Below are 24,144 nucleotides of genomic sequence, written 5' to 3'. Positions count from 1 at the left end.
GTTGAGTACTTCTGCATCCGTGTTCATAAGAGAAAGGATGTGAAACTCTTTGTTGAATCTGTGTGTAGTTTGCGGATCAAGGTGACAGAGCCCTCACAGGATCTATTTGGCACTGTTCCCTCTCCTTCTTTTGTATGCAATAGTCTTGGAAGCATTGGTATCAGCTGTTCTTTGGCAACCTGGTAGAAATCTGTGCAAAAACCATCTTGCCCTGAGATTTTGTTTCATTTGGGTGACTTTAAAGGTCTGCTTCTTTTTCCCAAGGGTATATAGGACTGGTCAGAAAGATTACATGTTCTCTATTTATCATTAATAAGTGGCATCTGTTTAGAAAATCGTCCATTGTTTTATATTTTTACAGGTTGTGGAGCATAGGCTTTTGAAGCAAGGACTAATGATTCTCAGAATTTCTTCAGTGTCCATTACATTCCCTCATGTTTCATTTATGATTTTCTTGATCTGTGTATTGTCTACCATGGCCAAGCGTTTCCTTATCTTATCTGTTTTCTGAAAGAACCTGTTTTTCTTGATTCTTTGCATTATTCTCTTTGTTTCTAGTTGATTGATTAGGAACAGTCCTGAGTTGATTATATCCTGCCAATTACATCTTTTTGGTGTCTCTCTTTTCTTACTACTGCTTTCACATATACTTTTAAATTGTTACTATGAGAACTCTTTAATTTCTTTTTTTTTATTAACTTGAGTATTTCTTATATACATTTCCAGTGTTATTCCCTTTCCCGGTTTCCGGGCAAACATCCCCCTCCCCCCTCCCCTTCCTTATGGCTGTTCCCCTCCCCACCCTCCCCCCATTGCCGCCCTCCCCATAACAGTCTAGTTCACTGCGAGTTCAGTCTTAGCAGGACCCAGGGCTTCCCCTTCCACTGGTGCTCTTACTAGGATATTCATTGCTACCTATGAGGTCAGAGTCCAGGGTCAGTCCATGTATAGTCTTTAGGTAGTGGCTTAGTCCCTGGAAGCTCTGGTTACTTGGCATTGTTGTACATATGGGGTCTCGAGCCCCTTCAAGCTCTTCCAGTTCTTTCTCTGATTCCTTCAACGGGGGTCCTATTCTCAGTTCAGTGGTTTGCTGCTGGCATTCGCCTCTGTATTTGCTGTATTCTGGCTGTGTCTCTCAGGAGCGATCTACATCCGGCTCCTGTTGGTCTGCACTTCTTTGCTTCATCCATCTTGTCTAATTGGGTGGCTGTATATGTATGGGCCACATGTGGGGCAGGCTCTGAATGGGTGTTCCTTCAGTCTCTGTTTTAATCTTTGCCTCTCTATTCCCTGCCAAGGGTATTCTTGTTCCCCTTTTGAAGAAGGAGTGGAGCATTCACATTTTGATCATCTGTCTTGAGTTTCATTTGAGAACTCTTTAATTTCTTAAGGGAGGCATTTAGTGCTATGAATTTTTCTCCTAGTCCGGCTTTGCTGTTTCCCATATGTTTGAGGATGTTGTGAGCTCATTTAATTTGAATTTTAAAAGGCTTCAATTTCTTTACTTCTTGCCTGACCTAGCCACCATTGATTAGACAGTTTTTCACTTTATGTGAGTATGTAGGTTTTCTTTTGCTTCTCTTGTTCAAGCCAAGCTTGAATCCAAGGAAATCTGATATGATACAAAGGGTTATTTCCTAAATCTGCTTCGGCTTGCTTTGTGAACAAGTACGTGGTCAGTTTTAGTGAGAGTTCCATGAAGTGCTTATAAGATACATTCTGATGTGTTTGCAATGTTCTATACAAGTGGTAGGACTATTTGATTCATAACCTCTATCAGTTTCATTAATTCTGTTTAGTTTCTGTCTGGATAATCTATCTGTTGATGAGATCGGGATGTTGAAGTCTTCTACTATCAATAGTTAGGGTTTGATATATTATTTGATCTTTAGTAATTTTTCACATAGTAATGTGGGTACACATGCTTGAGGAAGATAGATGTCTAGAATTTAAATATTACTCTGTTGGATTGTTTCTTGAGGTGTATGAGGTATCTTTCTAACATCTCTTTTGATCACTTATGATTGAAATTATATTTTATTAGATATTAGTATGATATCTGCAACTTTTTGGTTTCTTTGCTAGGAAAAACTGTTTCAATTCCTTTAATTTGAGAAAAAGTCTATCTTTGTTGCTGAGGTTCTAAAGAAGATGCCTATTGGTATGGAATGTCTACTTCAAGGACTTGGCTGAAAGTGAATCTTCACCCAGGATCATGTCAGCAGCTCCAATTTCATTCGCTCATATCCAACAAATACTCTCCATGTCCCGCCCCCTGGCACCACTAAGTATGGCCAGGTTGAAGACACCAAACGTTTACTTGGTGGTGGTTTAATTTGATTTCTTTTTCCTTTGTTTGTTTCTTTGCTTGTTTGGTTTTTGAGAAAAGGTTTCATAGCATAACTTCCCTGGCTGTCCTTTAACTCAATTGATAGACAAGGCTGACAGGCAACTCAGAAAAGATCTACCTTCCTCTAATTACCCAGAGGTGGAAAAAGGAGTGGACTAACACACCAGTCTTTGAGCACATCATTCTTAACTCAGCAGATATATTCAAATCAAGGTTTGTTTACATTCTGAGAAATTATCACAGCCTTAGCTCCATCACTTGGGGTCTCTTGTACTTGGGGACTCCAGTACACTGGAAATTTGGCCTTCCATAATCAGTAACCATATCAAGAAATAAGGGTCTTCTCATTTTGTTGTGGAGGGGTTTCCTTCCCACTGGTAGCACCTCATAATTGTTTCCTTCCTTCTAAGCAATTTATGGAACCAACAACTCACCACGAAACCAGCAAGCTGCTGCAGCTTGCCCAATCCTCTGTCTGATTGACCTCTACTCCCAGGACCTGCACTTACATCTCTCTACAAACTTGAAACTTAGTTTTCCTCCCAATCTTTCTATCCACCCACTCCACAGACCCTCAGATCCATTATGCTCACCCACACTTTAGTGCCACTCAGGATTCAACCTTACCTCATGTAGGCATAGGCTTGTAGATTTAATTATTCCTGTTTATTATCTTTTGTTTGGGTTTTGAGACCTGGTTTTTCTATTATTCTAGTCTGTTCTAGAGGTGACCTTGTATCGGCCTGCTGATTCCTAATTACAGGTGTGGGTCTGCACAATGGTCAAGATTTAATCATAGTTCCAGAACAATTTCAGGGTGATGATGGCTTTGTGTGGAGTTTGAATTTTAAGGAAAACTTGGCCTTTTTCTCAGGAAGCATCTTAGAAGACATTGGGGCTGCCTCTGTAAGTCACTTTCTCAGGAAATAGATTTCTATTCAGTCTAATTCCATGGGTGCTACCATTATTCCTCATACTAGGCACCTCCCTTGCCTTAGAAGACAAAGTCCTGCTCAGTCTACAAACACTTTGTTTGACCCCTTATTCAAGCCCCTTCTCTGTCCTGTGCCATTCACAATGTCTAAAGGACACTTCAATCTCTCTGTAGACCTTGTGGTATCTACACAGATACTCCAAGACTCCTGCATAGATGGCTCAGGGTTTTGATGTGCTGGTGCCTGGGTCTCTGCTCCCAGATTGGCACTAGGCTAAATGGACATAATAAGAAAATATTGATGTGATGCTTTTCTGAAAGAATGAACTGTTTATAATCAATACCAAGGACCTCAGTTTGCATCTCAGATGTTTACCCACTCTCAATGCAGGAAAAGGGAATCTCCAGCTGGTCCCTTACTTATTCTCAAGAACTGTTTTTTAAATGAATCTTAGGTTACTAGATCAAACCCTGGGAAGCTTCCTTCACATTTAGAGAGGATTAAAACTAATCACTAAAGCAGCTGTAAATTCTACAAATAAGGACCAGGTGAGATTTTTCTCAGAGTCTTGTTCTACATTTTTCTGAGATCCTGGGGACAAATCTCAGTATCATCTGGTATATAAAAAAGGAAATAGATTGAAATTGTTATTCCATGTCTTGTGTTGTATATTATTTTAGTCTTATCTCATCAGGGTCCACATGCGAATGTTAGAAAAGAGCATGGAGCTCGTTTCTGCCTTCATCCAGAACTGAACCAGTCCTACACATCTCTGTACCCAAATTCAATGGAGAAGAGAGCTGGACTCTCAGAAGTGAGAAAAATTCTGACAGCTCAGAGGAGACAACTACATCTGTTCACATTCCTGACCCCAGAGGAACATGCCTAGTGCCCTCTCTGCCCCCTACAGAAAGGAACTTAGAAGCAGTCAGGGGCAGGACCCTTCACGTTGCTGCCTATGCCCAGGACAGAAAGGAGCTATGACACACATGAGAACAAAGGAAAGACCGATTCGTCTGCTCCAAGCTAACCACATGGAGGCATCAGGACACACAAACGTTGGAGCAGATCTCTATACCCAGATCCAGCAGAAAGAAAACAGGTCTACAGGAGGGCTGACACACAGGGTTACAGAAGGGTCAAGCCACTGTCAGAGACAGCAAAACAGGCTAACACCAGAGACAACATTATGGCGACAGAAAAAAACAGGAAAGTAAACAACAGAAAGCAAGACTGCTTGGCATCTTCAGAGCCCATTTCTACCACCAATGCGAATACTGGATATCCATACACACGTGAAGAGCAAGATTAGGAATTAATTAAAATCACATCACATAATGATGATAGGGAACTGTAAGAAGGACATAAATAACATCCTTAAAGAAATAGAAGACAGCACAGTTAAACTTCAAGGTGAAAGCACTTCACCTTGAAGCACTTAAGCACTTCAAGGTGAAACACAAAAATCCCTTAGAGAATTGTAGAAATACACACCAACAGGTGAATAGATTGAACAAACCCATCCAGGATTTAAAATTGGAAATTATAAAGAAAACACAAAGGGAGATAGCCCTGGAAAGAAAAAACTTAGGAAAGAGATCAGGAGTAATAGGCACAAGCATCATCAACAGAATACAAGCTATACCACTCTTTGGCATATACCCAAATGAAGCTCCAACATACAACAAAGACATATGCTCCACTATGTTCATATCAGCCTTATTTATACTACCAAGATGCCCAAGAACAGAGGAATGGATACAGATAATGTGGTACATATACACAACAGAGTATCAAAAACAATGACTTCATGAAAATCATGAGCAAATGGATGGAAATAGAAAATATCATCCTGAGTGAGGTAACCAATCACAAAAAATGCACATGGTATACACTCACTGATAAGTTAATATTAGCCCAAAACCTCCAATTTCCCAAGTTACAATCCACACAAAACATGAAGATCCAGTAGATGGACGACCAAAGTGTGTGTGCTTCAGTCCTTTTTAAAAGGGGGAACAAAAGTATTCATTGGAGGATATATGGAGACAAACTTGGATCAGAGACTGAAGGAATGGTCATTCAGGCCTGCAAAATCTGGATATATACATATACATATATACATATATATAGTATATACATATATACATATATATAGTATATATAATATATATATATATCAAAAACTAGACAATAATGCTGACAGGAGCCTGATATAGCTGTCCCCTGAGAGGCTTTGCTAAATTGTGTCAGATACAGAGGCCAGTGCTAGCAGCAAACCATTGAACTGAGAAGGGGTCCACATTAGAGGATTAAAAGGACTGAAGGAACCGAAGTGTCTTGCAACGCCATAAGAACATCAATACCAACCAACCAGAACTCCCAGGTACTAAACCACTACCCACAGGGTATACATGGACAGACCCCTAGCTCCAACTGCATATGTACCAGAGGATGGCCTGTTGGGCAAAAAATGAGAAGAGAAATCCTTGGTTCTGAAAAGGCTATAACCCCCTCACCCCCAGTATAAGGAAATGTCTGGGCACAGAGTTAGGAAGGGAAGGGTGGTTGGCGAGGGAGAACACGCTTATAGAATTAGGGCAGGGGGAGAACATAGCGGGCTCATGGATGGGAGCCTATAAAAGGAATAACATTTGAAATGTAAATAAAATATATTCAAGAAAGGGAAGAAAAGAACGTTTAGAAACTGGTTTTGCCTATCCACTATGTGAACACAAAACTCAGTCTTGATGACACAGTGGTTGGTTGAGCTCTCACACAAGCCTCAGATTTTTTTTCAATTTTCAGACGGAACTCAAATTCACTATATGACTGCATTTCTCAGTTAACTGCTTGAACAAATGCTGCCAGTAGAGGCCAAGGTCTCTTGTGTGAGCCTTTATAAAAACACTTTGGCTAATATTGAATATTTCACAGTAATATTCTGCCCTTAATGCATGTTTCGGCTATTTATGTTTAGAAAACTTGTATCCTTAGGGGAGAATTTGTCCACCTTGCTTTTACTCTCTCTCTCTCTCTCTCTCTCTCTCTCTCTCTCTCTCTCTCTCTCTCTGTCTCTCTCTCTCTCTTTTTCTAGCTCTCGCTCTCTTTCTCTCTGTGTGTGAGAGTGTGTGTGTGCATGTGTGTGTGTGTCTGTGTGTGTGTGTGTGTGTGTGGTGTGCACGTGTGTGTGCATTTTAATTTTATGAGGAAGCATTTCTCTGTGTAGCCTGGATTTCCAAGAACTTACTCTCTAGACCAAGCTGATCTCAAACTTATAGACACAGACATGCCTCTCTGCCTCTGCCTCTGCCTCTGCCTCTGCCTCTGCCTCTGCCTCTGCCTCTGCCTCTGCCTCTGCCTCTGCCTCTGCCTCTGCCTCTGCCCCTGCCCCTGCCCCTGCCCCTGCCCCTGCCCCTGCTCCTGCCCCAGACCCTGCCCCTGCCTCTGCCTCTGCCTCTGTCTCTGCCTCTGCCTCTGCCTCTGCCTCATCTGCCTCTGCCTCTCAAGAGCTGGGAGTATGGTCCTGAGCCTCCACTGCCCAATTTTATCCAGATTCTTTGGCCTCTGCAAAGATACTGGTCCTGCAGGTGCTCTTGGTATAAGCCAGAGAGAGAAGAAAGCATTCATATTGTGGAAGACTTGACTATTGCAGTTTTTATTGAAAACTTACTTATCAATACTTTTGTTTCGTGTTCATTTTTTTATATCCTAAATTGGCCTCCAACTTGCTGGGTAGTTGATGATGACGTTCAGGAACCAGAATTCTCAGCATTTCCTACCACACAGTAGATTTGGTAGTGAGGATGGTGCCCAATCTGCACACTGAGCTCCAACACAACACTTTTGTTTTGGTGGATATGATGAGGGACCCCCAGTGGAGGAATAAGGACACTAAACACCCCATAGAGTTTTTAACCCAAAATTTGTCCAGTCTAAAAGAAATTCAAGAAAGAGATGGACCAGATAGCCAAGGCAGTCCAATGTGAGACTCATGGCAAGCTCCAATCCCTGATGCTATTATGCTTGCACTCAGAATCTTAGCACAACTGTGCTCAGAGAGACCCCACTGAGGAGCTGAACCAGATGCAGAGACCCAGAACCAAACATTGGACAGAGCTCAGTGACTCTTCTAGAAAAGCTGGGAAAGCTTGAATGCCCTGAATGGGATAGGAGCTCCAGAGGAAATCCAACAGAGTCAACAACCTGGACAATTAGGAGCTACCAAAGACTGAACCACAAAACCAGAACTACCATAGGATAGACCTAGGCTCTGTACATATGTACCGGATGGACAGCTTGATCTTCATGCATGGTCCCAAACAAATGAAGGGGAGGCTCTCCCTCAAGCTGTGTTCTGTCTATGGATCTCATGTTCTTACCAGGGATGGCTTACTTGGCCTCAGTGTAAAAGGATGCACCTAGTCCTGCAGAAATTTGATGTACCAGGATGTAGTGAGCCCCAACTGAGTCTCCCTTTTCCCAGAAGAGACTAGAAGGGAGGATGGGAAGATGAGTTATGGGAAGTGTGGAGAATGGAAGATGAGGGCGCTGATATTGGTGTGAAAAGAGAATAAATGAATTAATTAATGAAAAAAGAAAGAAAATATTATATTAGATGCAATCCCCAGATCTACCCATATTTTGCCAATGCAGTGTCAGTTGCCTTGTCCACCTCTCTGTCTCTCTGTCTTTCACTGTCTGTCTCTGTCTCAAAACTCATTTTTTTAGTTACATTCAAATGGTCACACACACACACACACACACACACACACACACACACACATGTCCTGGTATCCCTCCTGCTTTCTTCACATCACCTTCACTCCCTTTGGCTCCAGAGGGTGCTCTTCTCTTCTTACTCTCCACCTGCCCCCACCCATCACTCCCCCTACCTCCTAACACTCCACAGTCCTCCCACATTACCCTTCCCTGAGGCATCAGTGCTCTACAGGATTAGGAAGATCCTCTACCCCTGACGACAGAGCAGTCCATTGCTCCATATCTGCTAGGCGCCAAGGAGCAGCCCATGGATCCTTTTGGGTTGGTGACTTAGTCTTCCTATCTGGAGGTGGTCATTCAGGTTCCATCTCACCACTGCTGCTCATTTCTGCTAAAGGTCATCCCCACTGAGTCTTGGGAGCCTCTCACATCCCAGGGCTCTGGCACTTTCTAGAGGTGCCACCCCCCACCATGCACCTGCAACTGAATATTTCAATTCATCCTTCTGTCCCACTGGGCTTTCCTCCTGTCTCTCACAATGGGGGATCCCTCCAGAGTCCCACCTTCACTCTATCAACAATTTCCCTCCCTCCCTCTGCTGGCTGTTGTTATTTAGCTCCTCCTTCTATGTGGGATTGAAGTATCCTCAATTCGGCCTTCCTTCCTTCTTTCCTTTCTTCCTTTCTTCCTTTCTTCCTCCCTTCCTTCCTTCCTTCTTTCCTTCCTTCCTTCTAAATTTCGTATCACTGGAGCCTGCCTCCTTTGTCCCTGGGTTCCTTCAGATCTCCTGGTAGGCCAGAGCCCCTGCCTTGAAATGACAAAGTGTGGGGACTTCCAACTGTGGGTTCTTCAGAGGGGCAGAGAAGCTGCAGATTCATTACCCTGACTGCAGTAGATCTCCCGGGAGGCCTTCAGACTGTTGTGTCTTCAGAGGAGCACTCAAGCTGCTCTTCTGTGTGAAGATGTTCTCCAGGGTGGCCTATTGACTGTGGTTTCTGTTTCCCTCTGTGCAGCAGAACTCCATGTAGGCTTTCAAACTGTTGGCTCAGTGGCCCTGCATGCTAAATAGCTTCTGGGAGACCTTCAGACTGTGGAGTCAGTTGTCCACTTGCCTTGTGTGTATGTCCTGGAATGGGTCAGGCTGTGGTTTCTTCAGGAGAGCAGATGACCAGGCAGTCTGCCCCCAGCAGAAGATGCCAGACAGAAGGGGAAATGAGGAAAAAGGGGAGAGGAATAGGGGGAGAGATGCAGAAAAGACTCTCTATGCTTAGTTTTGTTTCAGAAACTTCCCTTTTCCTAGTTACTTTTAATACTAATGTTTAAGGAAAACAAGCCCATCAAGGAAAGAACAGAGGATTGAAACATTTCTTGTTGACTGATTGCTACACCTGTAGACCAGTGCATCTCTCAGCCCTCATCAGAGAGGATTCAGGAATGCTAATAACACAGGAAATCTCAACCGGTCACTGTGCAGTGATATGAGTTGGGTGTGCTCACACAGGACTAGAATGGATGTGTCGCATATCTGCTATGACAGCTTAAGGGTTTTCATAGAATTTGGGGTGAGCAGAGTTTTTGAGCCAAAAGTAGTTGACAATATCAATGAAACAATGTTTTCTTGACAAAAAACAGGACAGGAACAGAGCTATTGAGCTATGGGGATTAACACAGAATTCAGACAAACAGTATAAGATTAAGCCCAACTATTACTGTTAATTCTTTGTCAAAATGGTAGAAGATAGAGTTTTCTGGGAAGACAAAACTGAATCAGGAAAATATTACAAAGGACCTGAGTTCATTTCCGAACACACACATAAAACCTTGACAGTCTACAATTCTACTCCAGGGGACCATACAGTCTTTTCCAGCTCCACGTACCAAGACATTTGCATGCATGCATTGGAAAACTCTGACAAAAACAGTCTTTTTAGTTTTGCAGTAATGTTTGCTTTATTAGAGAACATATAATCCAACAATAAGGAATGCACATTTTCAATGACTTTTGAAATGACTTCACATTATAATCACAGTGGCATGAAACTAATGCATATAGACTTGTGAAATTTCCCCAAATTCAGTGCTTAAGTGTGTCCATTAACATGCTTCTTCATAGATGTAAATGTCTAAACTAGTCAAGGGGGTGAGAAGTACTGCTAGGACTCTCAATGTAGTTCTTGGTAAACCAGTCTTCCAATTGGTGAAAGTCTTCAAGCATCCATTGCCAGACCCCTTCGTCCAATAGAGGTAAATCCTCACACTCCTCTGGGTTTTGGGTGTCAACTGCCATGGCAACTGGAGCTCCAGCTGCTGCAAGGTCAGCCTGGGCTTCAACTGGTGCTGATACACCAGAGTCTCCAGCAGTAACAGGGGCATTACCGTCAAGCAAGTCTTCTGGCAGACAACACATGGCACCATCATAGGTCCAATTGCCATCCAGAGAAGACTCCTGGCTGCAGTTCAGTTTGGGAGTGGAATCCACATCCAGAATGGCTGTGGCCATGGGCTCTCCCTGGTCACCACCAACAACAGCTATGGAACCAGGAAAATCGGTTGACCCAGAAACAGCTTCAGAGCCTCCATTTTTCTCTGGCAGTGCTTCTGGAACATTCTTCTGTTTGCACTTAGCCCGGTTGTTCTTGAACCAGACCTGAAAGACAAAGGAAAGATCAGAGGAATGCCCAGTTTCCCCTAACTGGACCACAAAGTATAACAATTGAATGTAAGCTTTTTCTCTAGGAATACTTCATGAGGCAGCAACAGAGAAGCCTGAGATTCAAGATCCCTGGGAGATTGTAGTATGATAGAATATGAATGACCAAAGACTGGAGAGAGTGTGTTTGTGTCTCTTACGTTTTAGTACAAGTTCTGATGTCTAACCTCTAGGACCCTGGAGGGGAATCATTTTCATCCCTATTGGTATCCAGTTGATGGAGAAAGTGAGGCACAGCATTGGATGCATGAATGAATATCCACCACCCAAACTGTCCACACAGCCCCATGCATTTAAGAAGCACAAAATTCAGGTACCTAATTGGAAAGGGGATATTTTTGCTATGGGCCTAAGGGTAAAGAGAGAGACAAACCTTGATCTCCTTCTCTGTCACACGAATCAAGGATGCCAGCTCCAAACACAGTTTCTTGTCTGGGTACTGGCACTCAGCAAAATGTTCTTGCAGCACGGACTTTTGTTTTTCAGAGTACTGAGTGCGTTCCTTTCGCCGCTTCCTTGGAGCCACAGGGCCAGTTTGTTTACCGCCATATTTATCTGACAGTACCATAGGTTCTATGGGAACATGGAAACCAGATCTCGATGAGGGTGTTGAAGGTCTCTGATGACTTGGATGCCCTGAGGGGCTTCTCAGAGTTGGGAAACCTGGGTCCATTACAGGACCTGGTTGCATCTGGATACTTGATTCCCTTGATGACCCTTGGGACTCTTGCCAATTTAGGTTCTGTTCAGGCACTGAAGGACTTGATTGCATTGGAGTTCTTGAGGTCACAAGGGGACTCTGGCCCATTTGAAAAGCTAAGTTCCATGCAGGCTCTTGAGGCAATTGAGAACTGGTGTCCATGGGGGTATATGAAGACATCTGGAATTTTGGATAAAATGAGGGACCTTCAGCGATATCTGTGTTCTGAACTGATAGGAGTATGTTCCTGTACTAGAGAACATGGAGAAAGGAAATACATCAGAAAAGCTCCAGAGCGCACCCATCAACCCATCATGCCTACCCAGCATTTACTTTGCTCTTCTTATAGAGCAGAACTCACTCAGACCTTCTGACCAACTAACTGCCTGGTTCCCAAGCTTATTAGCAGTCTGAATACTTCAATAACTTGCAGCTAGCTCCTGTGTTAATATCAGACTGTCAGCCCAGGGAGAAGGGCAATTGAATGTCCTGCCCAAAGGTTTAAAAGTCACAGACCCTCCTTATTTCTGCTGGTGCTCTCTCCAAACAAGGAGTGAATGGGCCATGGAATTTGCAGCAGCTCAATGATCACATCCCCCCCCTCATCTCCTACACAAGAGCATTAATGATCAAATTACCACATATATAATTGGATTCTCACTCTTCACACAGACCCACCTCATATGGAAAGTCTACTCCAAGATATTGCTTTAATTTCCACCCACGACCCTCCCATATGCTCCTCCTTTCATCCACTCACATCCAGCAGACATTCTCACTTATGACAACACTTAGTCTGCAGCCACATCTTATGGAAACTTGACCAGGTGAAAGACACTTTTCTTGAGACAAGTTTTGTCTGTATGACCTTGGCTGTCCTATAACTCCATCTGAATACAAGGCTGAACTTGAACTCAGAGATCCACCTGCCTGTCACCAAACCCAATCCAGTGCCTGAATTAAAGGTATGAGACATTCTTTTGGGTCTCCTGTCCTTTGGGTTCCATACACAAGAAATCTTTCCTTCCCTCTTCTGTGACCATCTCTAGAAATGGGTCTCTTCTCATGCTGCTGCCCAAGGGACCTGTTCATTTCTGCTCACTTCTGCCACCTGATAATTCACTCTCCTTTCAATGTTTCTTTCTTCCTTCCTTCCTTCCTTCCTTTCCTTGTAAATACACATGTCTTCCTGGATCTCATTCTACAGACAGGACAGGCCTTATTATCACAAACACCCACAGCCAATGGCTCCTGAGAACTGGAATTGTGGTTGTCTCTTCTTGTTGAATGAATGTCTACTCAGCCATAAACCTCTCTAGGTGGCACATTGTTGAGCCAAAATATCACAATCTTAGCCTATCTTGGCCAGCCCAGACCACACTTTTGTCCCAAGGTCACTGGAGTCCTTGATGTGAGTTTATCCTAGTCCTGCATGCACGTTTAACAGGAAATAAATCAGAAATCGAAGGATACACATCTCCTCTAGTCAAGCCTCTCCATCTATTGAATTAGGCTTTATATACAACCCAGTGCTCAGGATAGTGCCTAGAATGGAGAACAGAGTACCTAGGGGTCTCCTTAATGCTTATTCACAGACTGCTCCAATCCCTGCACCTAATGATTCCCAGCGTTCACATGGAAATACCTCCTATTTTACTTAATATCTTCTGCCTCTCTACAAGACAAATGTTAGACTTTACTAATCAAACACCCATACAGTACACAGAATATTATCAAAGCTCTTCCTCCACTAACTCCCAGAATTCTCAACCAGGATGCCCCCTTCACCCAGCAACCTTAAGCATTTCATGGAGCCCACCAACTGGACAGGAATCCTGTGGGCTCTTGATGTTTGTCCAAACTTCTGTTTGACTTCTATTATGTAAATTCTACAATATATAACTTGCACTTATATATCTCTTTGGTTCCTCATACCTTACAGACATTCAAGTCCGTTACCTTCACCCACCTTTGATGACACACTGGCTTAATAACTGCCTAGAGCTCTATTCTTATGGGTTTAATTCTGCTTGTTTTATTGTCTCTTGTTTGGGTTTTGAGTCAAAGCCACCCTATTAGACCAGGCTGATCTAGGCTTACTGAACAACAAAGGGCTCAGGCCTCGGCGTTGGTAACTAAACAAAAGCACAGTAGATGGGCCAGCAGCATTGGGTCTTACTAGCTCTCTTGATCTGTGTTCCAGGAGCACTGCCCACTTCTTTCCAAGTGTTAACAGCTATGGAGAAACAAGTGTGCTGCCCCTGCCTTTCCTCAGGACTACCTACCCACCTCTGGCGATTTGGGAGACCTCAACCTCCAAACACATACACCACCTGCTAATGCCCCCCAAAGTTCTTCATCTTCTAGCTCCCTCTCTCTTCCATCAGGGTAACCACCCGCAAAATATACATCATTTACAAAATGTATTCAGGACACTCACTCACCTGAAAAACAGCAGCTCGCTTTACCTTGTTTCGATTCTTCACTGTGTTTTACCAGTTCTTCCAGAACCAGGCCTTAAATATCCTCTCCAGGCACGATAGTCAAAGCTCCACCCACTCTTTGGCTCCTCCCACTCCCCGCATCTTCAAATTCATTGGATAAACATGCCATTTGGTGTCAATGCGATTTCAGCCCCACCCTAGAGAGTCCTTGTCTTTGATTGAATCACAGTTCTTTTGTTTTATATTTGAGTCAGGGTCTGTTGTTGCAAGAAGCTCTTTCCTTCACAAGCTTCTAAGTGATCTGGTTCTACCCACAAAAACAACTCCTTGCTTTTTAGGAAAGATCTTCCTGCAATACATTTCATGATCCTGGATGGGTGTCTACCTCACTTCAAAGGACTCAGGAGACAGAGAATGGTGAATCTCTGTCACTTCCAAGCTGTCTTTCTCTACATACCACTTTACAGGATAGATAGAACTACACAGAAAATATCCTCAAAATGAAAATATGCATCTAAAGATATGGATATATATGCAATCAAGTCTCCTCCCCAAGCTCTTATCAACATCTATACCCATCATATTTCAAGTTCATTCCCTTTCATAAAAAAATTTTTTTTTTCGGAGCTGGGGACCGAACCCAGGGCCTTGCGCTTCCTAGGTAAGCGCTCTACCACTGAGCTAAATCCCCAGCCCCCCATAAAAAAATTTTAAAAGGTAAATTAAACTCCATGTGAATAGCATGGTAGAAGATAGAGTTTTCTGGGAAGACAAAACTGAATCAGGAAAATATTACAAAGGACCTGAGTTCATTTCCGAACACACACATAAAACCTTGACAGTCTACAATTCTACTCCAGGGGACCATACAGTCTTTTCCAGCTCCACGTACCAAGACATTTGCATGCATGCATTGGAAAACTCTGACAAAAACAGTCTTTTTAGTTTTGCAGTAATGTTTGCTTTATTAGAGAACATATAATCCAACAATAAGGAATGCACATTTTCAATGACTTTTGAAATGACCTCACATTATAATCACAGTAGCATGAAACTAATGCATACAGACTTGGGAAATTTCCCCAAATTCAGGGGTTAAGTGTGTCCATTAACATGCTTCTTCATAGATATAAACGTCTAAACTAGTCAAGGGGGTGAGAAGTACTGCTAGGACTCTCAATGTAGTTCTTGGTAAACCAGTCTTCCAATTGGTGAAAGTCTTCAAGCATCCATTGCCAGACCCCTTCGTCCAATAGAGGTAAATCCTCACACTCCTCTGGGTTTTGGGTGTCAACTGCCATGGCAACTGGAGCTCCAGCTGCTGCAAGGTCAGACTGGGCTTCAACTGGTGCTGATTCACCAAAGTCTCCAGCAGTAACAGGGGCATTACCGTCAAGCAAGTCTTCTGGCAGACAACACATGGCACCATCATAGGTCCAATTGCCATCCAGAGAAGACTCCTGGCTGCAGTTCAGTTTGGGAGTGGAATCCACATCCAAAATGGCTGTGGCCATGGGCTCTCCCTGGTCACCACCAACAACAGCTATGGAACCAGGAAAATCGGTTGACCCAGAAACAGCTTCAGAGCCTCCATTTTTCTCTGGCAGTGCTTCTGGAACATTCTTCTGTTTGCACTTAGCCCGGTTGTTCTTGAACCAGACCTGAAAGACAAAGGAAAGATCAGAGGAATGCCCAGTTTCCCCTAACTGGACCACAAAGTATAACAATTGAATGTAAGCTTTTTCTCTAGGAATACTTCATGAGGCAGCAACAGAGAAGCCTGAGATTCAAGATCCCTAGGAGATTGTAGTATGATAGAATATGAATGACCAAAGACTGGAGAGAGTGTGTTTGTGTCTCTTACGTTTTAGTACAAGTTCTGATGTCTAACCTCTAGGACCCTGGAGGGGAATCATTTTCATCCCTATTGGTATCCAGTTGATGGAGAAAGTGAGGCACAGCATTGGATGCATGAATGAATATCCACCACCCAAACTGTCCACACAGCCCCATGCATTTAAGAAGCACAAAATTCAGGTACCTGATTGGAAAGGGGATATTTTTGCTATGGGACTGAGGGTAAAGAGAGAGACAAACCTTGATCTCCTTCTCTGTCACACGAATCAAGGATGCCAGCTCCAAACACAGTTTCTTGTCTGGGTACTGGCACTCAGCAAAATGTTCTTGCAGCACGGACTTTTGTTTTTCAGAGTACTGAGTGCGTTCCTTTCGCCGCTTCCTTGGAGCCACAGGGCCAGTTTGTTTACCGCCATATTTATCTGACAGTGCCATAGGTTCTATGGGAACATGGAAACCAGATCTCGATGAGGGTCTTGAAGGTCTCTGATGACTTGGATGCCCTGAGGGGCTTCTCAGAGTTGGGAAACCTGGGTCCATTACAGGACCTGGTTGCATCTGGATACTTGATTCCCTTGATGACCCTTGGGACTCTTGCCAATTTAGGTTCTGTTCAGGCACTGAAGGACTTGATTGCATTGGAGTTCTTGAGGTCACAAGGGGACTCTGGCCCATTTGAAAAGCTAAGTTCCATGCAGGCTCTTGAGGCAATTGAGAACTGGTGTCCATGGGGGTATATGAAGACATCTGGAATTTTGGATAAAATGAGGGACCTTCAGCGATATCTGTGTTCTGAACTGATAGGAGTATGTTCCTGTACTAGAGAACATGGAGAAAGGAAATACATCAGAAAAGCTCCAGAGCGCACCCATCAACCCATCATGCCTACCCAGCATTTACTTTGCTCTTCTTATAGAGCAGAACTCACTCAGACCTTCTGACCAACTAACTGCCTGGTTCCCAAGCTTATTAGCAGTCTGAATACTTCAATAACTTGCAGCTAGCTCCTGTGTTAATATCAGACTGTCAGCCCAGGGAGAAGGGCAATTGAATGTCCTGCCCAAAGGTTTAAAAGTCACAGACCCTCCTTATTTCTGCTGGTGCTCTCTCCAAACAAGGAGTGAATGGGCCATGGAATTTGCAGCAGCTCAATGATCACATCCCCCCCCTCATCTCCTACACAAGAGCATTAATGATCAAATTACCACATATATAATTGGATTCTCACTCTTCACACAGACCCACCTCATATGGAAAGTCTACTCCAAGATATTGCTTTAATTTCCACCCACGACCCTCTCATATGCTCCTCCTTTCATCCACTCACATCCAGCAGACATTCTCACTTATGACAACACTTAGTCTGCAGCCACATCTTATGGAAACTTGACCAGGTGAAAGACACTTTTCTTGAGACAAGTTTTGTCTGTATGACCTTGGCTGTCCTATAACTCCATCTGAAGACAAGGCTGAACTTGAACTCAGAGATCCACCTGCCTGTTACCAAACCCAATCCAGTGCCTGAATTAAAGGTATGAGACATTCTTTTGGGTCTCCTGTCCTTTGGGTTCCATACACAAGAAATCTTTCCTTCCCTCTTCTGTGACCATCTCTAGAAATGGGTCTCTTCTCATGCTGCTGCCCAAGGGACCTGTTCATTTCTGCTCACTTCTGCCACCTGATAATTCACTCTCCTTTCAATGTTTCTTTCTTCCTTCCTTCCTTCCTTTCCTTGTAAATACACATGTCTTCCTGGATCTCATTCTACAGACAGGACAGGCCTTATTATCACAAACACCCACAGCCAATGGCTCCTGAGAACTGGAATTGTGGTTGTCTCTTCTTGTTGAATGAATGTCTACTCAGTCATAAACCTCTCTAGGTGGCACATTGTTGAGCCAAAATATCACAATCTTAGCCTATCTTGGCCAGCCCAGACCACACTTTTGTCCCAAGGTCACTGGAGTCCTTGATGTGAGTTTATCCTAGTCCTGCATGCACGTTTAACAGGAAATAAATCAGAAATCGAAGGATACACATCTCCTCTAGTCAAGCCTCTCCATCTATTGAATTAGGCTTTATATACAACCCAGTGCTCAGGATAGTGCCTAGAATGGAGAACAGAGTACCTAGAGGTCTCCTTAATGCTTATTCACAGACTGCTCCACTCCCTGCACCTAATGATTCCCAGCGTTCCCATGGCAAGAGCTCCTATTTTACTTAATATCTTCTGCCTCTCTACAAGACAAATGTTAGACTTTACTAATCAAACACCCATACAGTACACAGAATATTATCAAAGCTCTTCCTCCACTAACTCCCAGAATTCTCAACCAGAATGCCCCCTTCACCCAGCAACCTTAAGCATTTCATGCAGCCCACCAACTGGACAGGAATCCTGTGGGCTCTTGATGTTTGTCCAAACTTCTGTTTGACTTCTATTATGTAAATTCTACAATATATAACTTGCACTTATATATCTCTTTGGTTCCTCATACCTTACAGACATTCAAGTCCGTTACCTTCACCCACCTTTGATGACACACTGGCTTAATAATAACTGCCTAGAGCTCTATTCTTATGGGTTTAATTCTGCTTGTTTTATTGTCTCTTGTTTGGGTTTTGAGTCAAAGCCTCCCTATTAGACCAGGCTGATCTAGGCTTACTGAACAACAAAGGGCTCAGGCCTCGGCGTTGGTAACTAAAGAAAAGCACAGTAGATGGGCCAGCAGCATTGGGTCTTACTAGCTCTCTTGATCTGTGTTCCAGGAGCACTGCCCACTTCTTTCCAAGTGTTAACAGCTATGGAGAAACAAGTGCGCTGCCCCTGCCTTTCCTCAGGACTACCTACCCAACTCTGGCGATTTGGGAGACCTCAACCTCCAAACACATACACCACCTGCTAATGCCCCCCAAAGTTCTTCATCTTCTAGCTCCCTCTCTCTTCCATCAGGGTAACCACCCGCAAAATATACATCATTTACAAAATGTATTCAGGACACTCACTCACCTGAAAAACAGCAGCTCGCTTTACCTTGTTTCGATTCTTCACTGTGTTTTACCAGTTCTTCCAGAACCAGGCCTTAAATATCCTCTCCAGGCACGATAGTCAAAGCTCCACCCACTCTTTGGCTCCTCCCACTCCCCGCATCTTCAAAATCATTGGATAAACATGCCATTTGGTGTCAATGCGATTTCAGCCCCACCCTAGAGAGTCCTTGTCTTTGATTGAATCACAGTTCTTTTGTTTTATATTTGAGTCAGGGTCTGTTGTTGCAAGAAGCTCTTTCCTTCACAAGCTCTAAGTGATCTGGTTCTACCCACAAAAACAACTCCTTGCTTTTTAGGAAAGATCTTCCTGCAATACATTTCATGATCCTGGATGGGTGTCTACCTCACTTCAAAGGACTCAGGAGACAGAGAATGGTGAATCTCTGTCACTTCCAAGCTGTCTTTCTCTACCTACCACTTTACAGGATAGAACTACACAGAAAATATCCTCAAAATGAAAATATGCATCTAAAGATATGGATATATATGCAATCAAGTCTCCTCCCCAAGCTCTTATCAACATCTATACCCATCATATTTCAAGTTCATTCCCTTTCATAAAAAAATTTTAAAAGGTAAATTAAACTCCATGTGAATAGCATTCACCAAACCAAATAATGGAGTCTACACAAACCTCTGACCACATGTCCTACCTGAGTGTTAGATTGTTAGTCCCAGACTAGAACAACATCTAAATAACCCCAATAAAACTCAGAGTTCAGCTAGGTACGTTGTATCACTTATCTCACCAAGACTTCTAACTTGAACGGCAGTTGGATTTTGTCAAAGGCTTTTTTAGCAACTAATGAGAGGATCCTGTGATATTTTTCTCTCATTTGTTCATATGGTGAATTACAGGGATGGATTTTCTTGTATAGAAGCAACCTTTCAACCCGGGGATGAAAACTTCTTTATCATGGTTGAGGAATTCTTTGATGTCTTCTGTGATTTGGTGTCTGAGTATATTGTTGAGTACTTCTGCATCCGTGTTCATAAGAGAAAGGATGTGAAACTCTTTGTTGAATCTGTGTGTAGTTTGCGGATCAAGGTGACAGAGCCCTCAGGATCTATTTGGCACTGTTCCCTCTCCTTCTTTTGTATGCAATAGTCTTGGAAGCATTGGTATCAGCTGTTCTTTGGCAACCTGGTAGAAATCTGTGCAAAAACCATCTTGCCCTGAGATTTTGTTTCATTTGGGTGACTTTAAAGGTCTGCTTCTTTTTCCCAAGGGTATATAGGACTGGTCAGAAAGATTACATGTTCTCGATTTATCATTAATAAGTGGCATCTGTTTAGAAAATCGTCCATTGTTTTATATTTTTACAGGTTGTGGAGCATAGGCTTTTGAAGCAAGGTCTAATGATTCTCAGAATTTCTTCAGTGTCCATTATATTCCCTCATGTTTCATTTATGATTTTCTTGATCTGTGTATTGTCTACCATGGCCAAGCGTTTCCTTATCTTACCTGTTTTCTGAAAGAACCTGTTTTTCTTGATTCTTTGCATTATTCTCTTTGTTTCTAGTTGATTGATTAGGAACAGTCCTGAGTTGATTATATCCTGCCAATTACTTCTTTTTGGTGTCTCTCTTTTCTTACTACTGCTTTCACATATACTTTTAAATTGTTACTATGAGAACTCTTTAATTTCTTTTTTTTTTATTAACTTGAGTATTTCTTATATACATTTCCAGTGTTATTCCCTTTCCCGGTTTCCGGGCAAACATCCCCCTCCCCCCCTCCCCTTCCTTATGGCTGTTCCCCTCCCCACCCTCCCCCCATTGCCGCCCTCCCCATAACAGTCTAGTTCACTGCGAGTTCAGTCTTAGCAGGACCCAGGGCTTCCCCTTCCACTGGTGCTCTTACTAGGATATTCATTGCTACCTATGAGGTCAGAGTCCAGGGTCAGTCCATGTATAGTCTTTAGGTAGTGGCTTAGTCCCTGGAAGCTCTGGTTGCTTGGCATTGTTGTACATATGAGGTCTCGAGCCCCTTCAAGCTCTTCCAGTTCTTTCTCTGATTCCTTCAACGGGGGTCCTATTCTCAGTTCAGTGGTTTGCTGCTGGCATTCGCCTCTGTATTTGCTGTATTCTGGCTGTGTCTCTCAGGAGCAATCTACATCCGGCTCCTGTTGGTCTGCACTTCTTTGCTTCATCCATCTTGTCTAATTGGGTGGCTGTATATGTATGGGCCACATGTGGGGCAGGCTCTGAATGGGTGTTCCTTCATTCTCTGTTTTAATCTTTGCCTCTCTATTCCCTGCCAAGGGTATTCTTGTTCCCCTTTTGAAGAAGGAGTGGAGCATTCACATTTTGATCATCTGTCTTGAGTTTCATTTGAAAACTCTTTAATTTCTTAAGGGAGGCATTTAGTGCTATGAATTTTTCTCCTAGTCCGGCTTTGCTGTTTCCCATATGTATGAGGATGTTGTGAGCTCATTTTATTTGAATTTTAAAAGGCTTCAATTTCTTTACTTCTTGCCTGACCTAGCCACCATTGATTAGACAGTTTTTCACTTTATGTGAGTATGTAGGTTTTCTTTTGCTTCTCTTGTTCAAGCCAAGCTTGAATCCAAGGAAATCTGATATGATACAAAGGGTTATTTCTTAAATCTGCTTCGGCTTGCTTTGTGAACAAGTACGTGGTCAGTTTTAGTGAGAGTTCCATGAAGTGCTTATAAGATACATTCTGATGTGTTTGCAATGTTCTATACAAGAGGTAGGACTATTTGATTCATAACCTCTATGAGTTTCATTAATTCTGTTTAGTTTCTGTCTGGATAATCTATCTGTTGATGAGATCGGGATGTTGAAGTCTTCTACTATCAATAGTTAGGGTTTGATATATTATTTGATCTTTAGTAATTTTTCACATAGTAATGTGGGTACACATGCTTGAGGAAGATAGATGTCTAGAATTTAAATCTTACTCTGTTGGATTGTTTCTTGAGGTGTATGAGGTATCTTTCTAACATCTCTTTTGATCACTTATGATTGAAATTATATTTTATTAGATATTAGTATGATATCTGCACCTTTTTGGTTTCTTTGCTAGGAAAAACTGTTTCAATTCCTTTAATTTGAGAAAAAGTCTATCTTTGTTGCTGAGGTTCTAAAGAAGATGCCTATTGGTATGGAATGTCTACTTCAAGGACTTGGCTGAAAGTGAATCTTCACCCAGGATCATGTCAGCAGCTCCAATTTCATTCGCTCATATCCAACAAATACTCTCCATGTCCCGCCCCCTGGCACCACTAAGTATGGCCAGGTTGAAGACACCAAACGTTTACTTGGTGGTGGTTTAATTTGGTTTCTTTTTCCTTTGTTTGTTTCTTTGCTTGTTTGGTTTTTGAGAAAAGGTTTCATAGCATAACTTCCCTGGCTGTCCTTTAACTCAATTGATAGACAAGGCTGACAGGCAACTCAGAAAAGATCTACCTTCCTCTAATTACCCAGAGCTAGAGAAAAGGTGTGGACTACCACACCAGTCTTTGAGCACATCATTCTTAACTCAGCAGATATATTCAAATCAAGGTTTGTTTACATTCTGAGAAATTATCACAGCCTTAGCTCCATCACTTGGGGTCTCTTGTACTTGGGGACTCCAGTACACTGGAAATTTGGCCTTCCCTAATCAATAACCGTATCAAGAAATAAGGGTCTTCTCATTTTGTTGTGGAGGGGTTTCCTTCCCACTGGTAGCACCTCATAATTGTTTCCTTCCTTCTAAGCAATTTATGGAACCAACAACTCACCAGAAAACCACCAGGCTGCTGCAGCTTGCCCAATCCTCTGTCTGATTGACCTCTACTCCCAGGACCTGCCCTTACATCTCTCTACAATCTGGAAACTTAGTTTTCCTCCCAATCTTTCTATCCACCCACTCCACAGAACCTCAGATCCATTATCCTCACCCACACTTTGGTGCCACTCAGGATTCAACCTTACCTCATGTAGGCATAGGCTTGTAGATTTAATTATTCCTGTTTATTATCTTTTGTTTGGGTTTTGAGACCTGGTTTTTCTATTATTCTAGCCTGTTCTAGAGGTGACCTTGGATCGGCCTGCTGAGTCCTAATTACAGGTGTAAGTCTGCACAATGTTCAAGATTTAATCATAGTTCCAGAACAATCTCAGGGTGATGATGGCTTTGTGTGGAGTTTGAATTTTAAGGAAAACTTGGCCTTTGACTCATGAAGCTACTTAGAAGACATTGGTGCTGCATGTGTAAGTCACTTTCTCAGGAAATAGATTTCTATTCAGTCTACTTCCATGGGTGCTACCATTATTCCTCATACTAGGCACCTCCCTTGCCTTAGGAGACAACATCCTGTTCAGTCTACACCCACTTTGTTTGCCCCCTTATTCAATTACCTTCTCCATCCTGGGCCATCCACACTATCTAAAGGACCTTTCACTCTCATTATACACACTGTGGTATCTATGCAGATACTCCAAGACTCCTGCATAGATGGCTCAGGGTTTTGATGTGCTGGTGCCTGGGTCTCTGCTCCCACATTGTCCCTAGGCTAAATGGAAATAATAAGAAAATGCTGATGTCCTTTTGTGAAAGAATGAACTGTTTATAATCAATACCTAGGAACCTCAGCTTGCATCTCAGATGTTTACCCACTCTCAATGCAGGAAAAGGGAATCTCCAGCTGGTCCCTTACTTATTCTCAAGAACTGTTTTAGAAATGAATCTTAGGTTACTAGATCAAACCCTGGGAAACTTCCTTCACATTTAGAGAGGATTAAAACTAATCACAAAAGCAGCTGTAAATTCTACAAATAAGGACCAGGTGAGATTTTTCTCAGAGTCTTGTTCTACATTTTTCTGAGATCCTGGGGACAAATCTCAGTATCATCTGGTATATAAAAAAGGAAATAGATTGAAATTGTTATTCCATTTCTTGTGTTGTATATTATTTTAGTCTTATCTCATCAGGGTCCACATGCGAATGTTAGAAAAGAGCATGGAGCTCGTTTCTGCCTGCATCCAGAACTGAAACAGTCCTACAGATCTCTGTACCCAAATTCAATGGAGAAGAGAGCTGGACTCTCAGAAGTGAGAAAAATTCTGAGAGCTCAGAGGAGACAACTACATCTGTTCACATTCCTGACCCCAGAGGAACATGCCTAGTGCCCTCTCTGCCCCCTACAGAAAGGAACTTAGAAGCAGTCAGGGGCAGGACCCTTCACGTTGCTGCCTATGCCCAGGACTGAAAGGAGCTATGACACACATGAGAACAAAGGAAAGACCGATTCGTCTGCTCCAAGCTAACCACATGGAGGCATCAGGACAAACAAACGTTGGAGCAGATCTCTATACCCAGATCCAGCAGAAAGAAAACAGGTCTACAGGAGGGCTGACACAC

At 42.8% G+C, this 24,144-nt stretch overlaps 2 protein-coding genes across 2 annotated transcripts; both read right to left on the bottom strand.

Annotated features, from left to right (window-relative positions):
* Positions 1-10,101: 10,101 nt before the first annotated feature.
* LOC120098145 (homeobox protein ceh-37-like) lies at positions 10,102-14,771 on the bottom strand. The gene is made up of 4 exons (XM_039097263.2): positions 14,754-14,771; positions 11,417-11,669; positions 11,091-11,290; positions 10,102-10,654 (listed from the first exon to the last, which is right to left on the bottom strand). The coding sequence occupies exons 1-4, from the start codon at positions 14,769-14,771 to the stop codon at positions 10,136-10,138; spliced, it is 990 nt and encodes a 329-aa protein (XP_038953191.1). The 3' UTR covers positions 10,102-10,135.
* A 232-nt stretch (positions 14,772-15,003) lies between these two features.
* Obox2 (oocyte specific homeobox 2) lies at positions 15,004-19,605 on the bottom strand. The gene is made up of 4 exons (XM_063280573.1): positions 19,519-19,605; positions 16,285-16,537; positions 15,959-16,158; positions 15,004-15,522 (listed from the first exon to the last, which is right to left on the bottom strand). Exons 1-4 carry the CDS (start codon positions 19,603-19,605, stop codon positions 15,004-15,006), a joined length of 1,059 nt encoding a protein of 352 aa, XP_063136643.1.
* Between the last annotated feature and the right edge of the window lie 4,539 nt (positions 19,606-24,144).

Source organism: Rattus norvegicus, chromosome 1, assembly GCF_036323735.1.
Source record: "Rattus norvegicus strain BN/NHsdMcwi chromosome 1, GRCr8, whole genome shotgun sequence".
Lineage (NCBI taxonomy): Eukaryota > Metazoa > Chordata > Mammalia > Rodentia > Muridae > Rattus > Rattus norvegicus.
The sequence above is the reverse complement of the archived record's forward strand: the minus strand, read 5'-3'. Positions and strand labels throughout refer to the sequence as shown.

Bases quoted from the DNA above. Each gene is read 5' to 3' on its own strand.
- Obox2 (XM_063280573.1), bottom strand. From the start codon at position 19,605: ATGAGAGAAAAATATCACAGGATCCTCTCATTAGTTGCTAAAAAAGCC. The intron at 16,538-19,518 runs GTGAGATAAGTG...CATGTTCTCTAG, and splicing joins CGTTCAAGTTAGAAGTCTTG to TACAGGAACATACTCCTATC. The intron at 16,159-16,284 runs GTATCCAGATGC...ATGTTCCCATAG, and splicing joins AGGGTCATCAAGGGAATCAA to AACCTATGGCACTGTCAGAT.
- LOC120098145 (XM_039097263.2), bottom strand. The intron at 11,291-11,416 runs GTATCCAGATGC...ATGTTCCCATAG, and splicing joins AGGGTCATCAAGGGAATCAA to AACCTATGGTACTGTCAGAT. The intron at 10,655-11,090 runs GTTTGTCTCTCT...TTTGTCTTTCAG, and splicing joins TGACAGAGAAGGAGATCAAG to GTCTGGTTCAAGAACAACCG.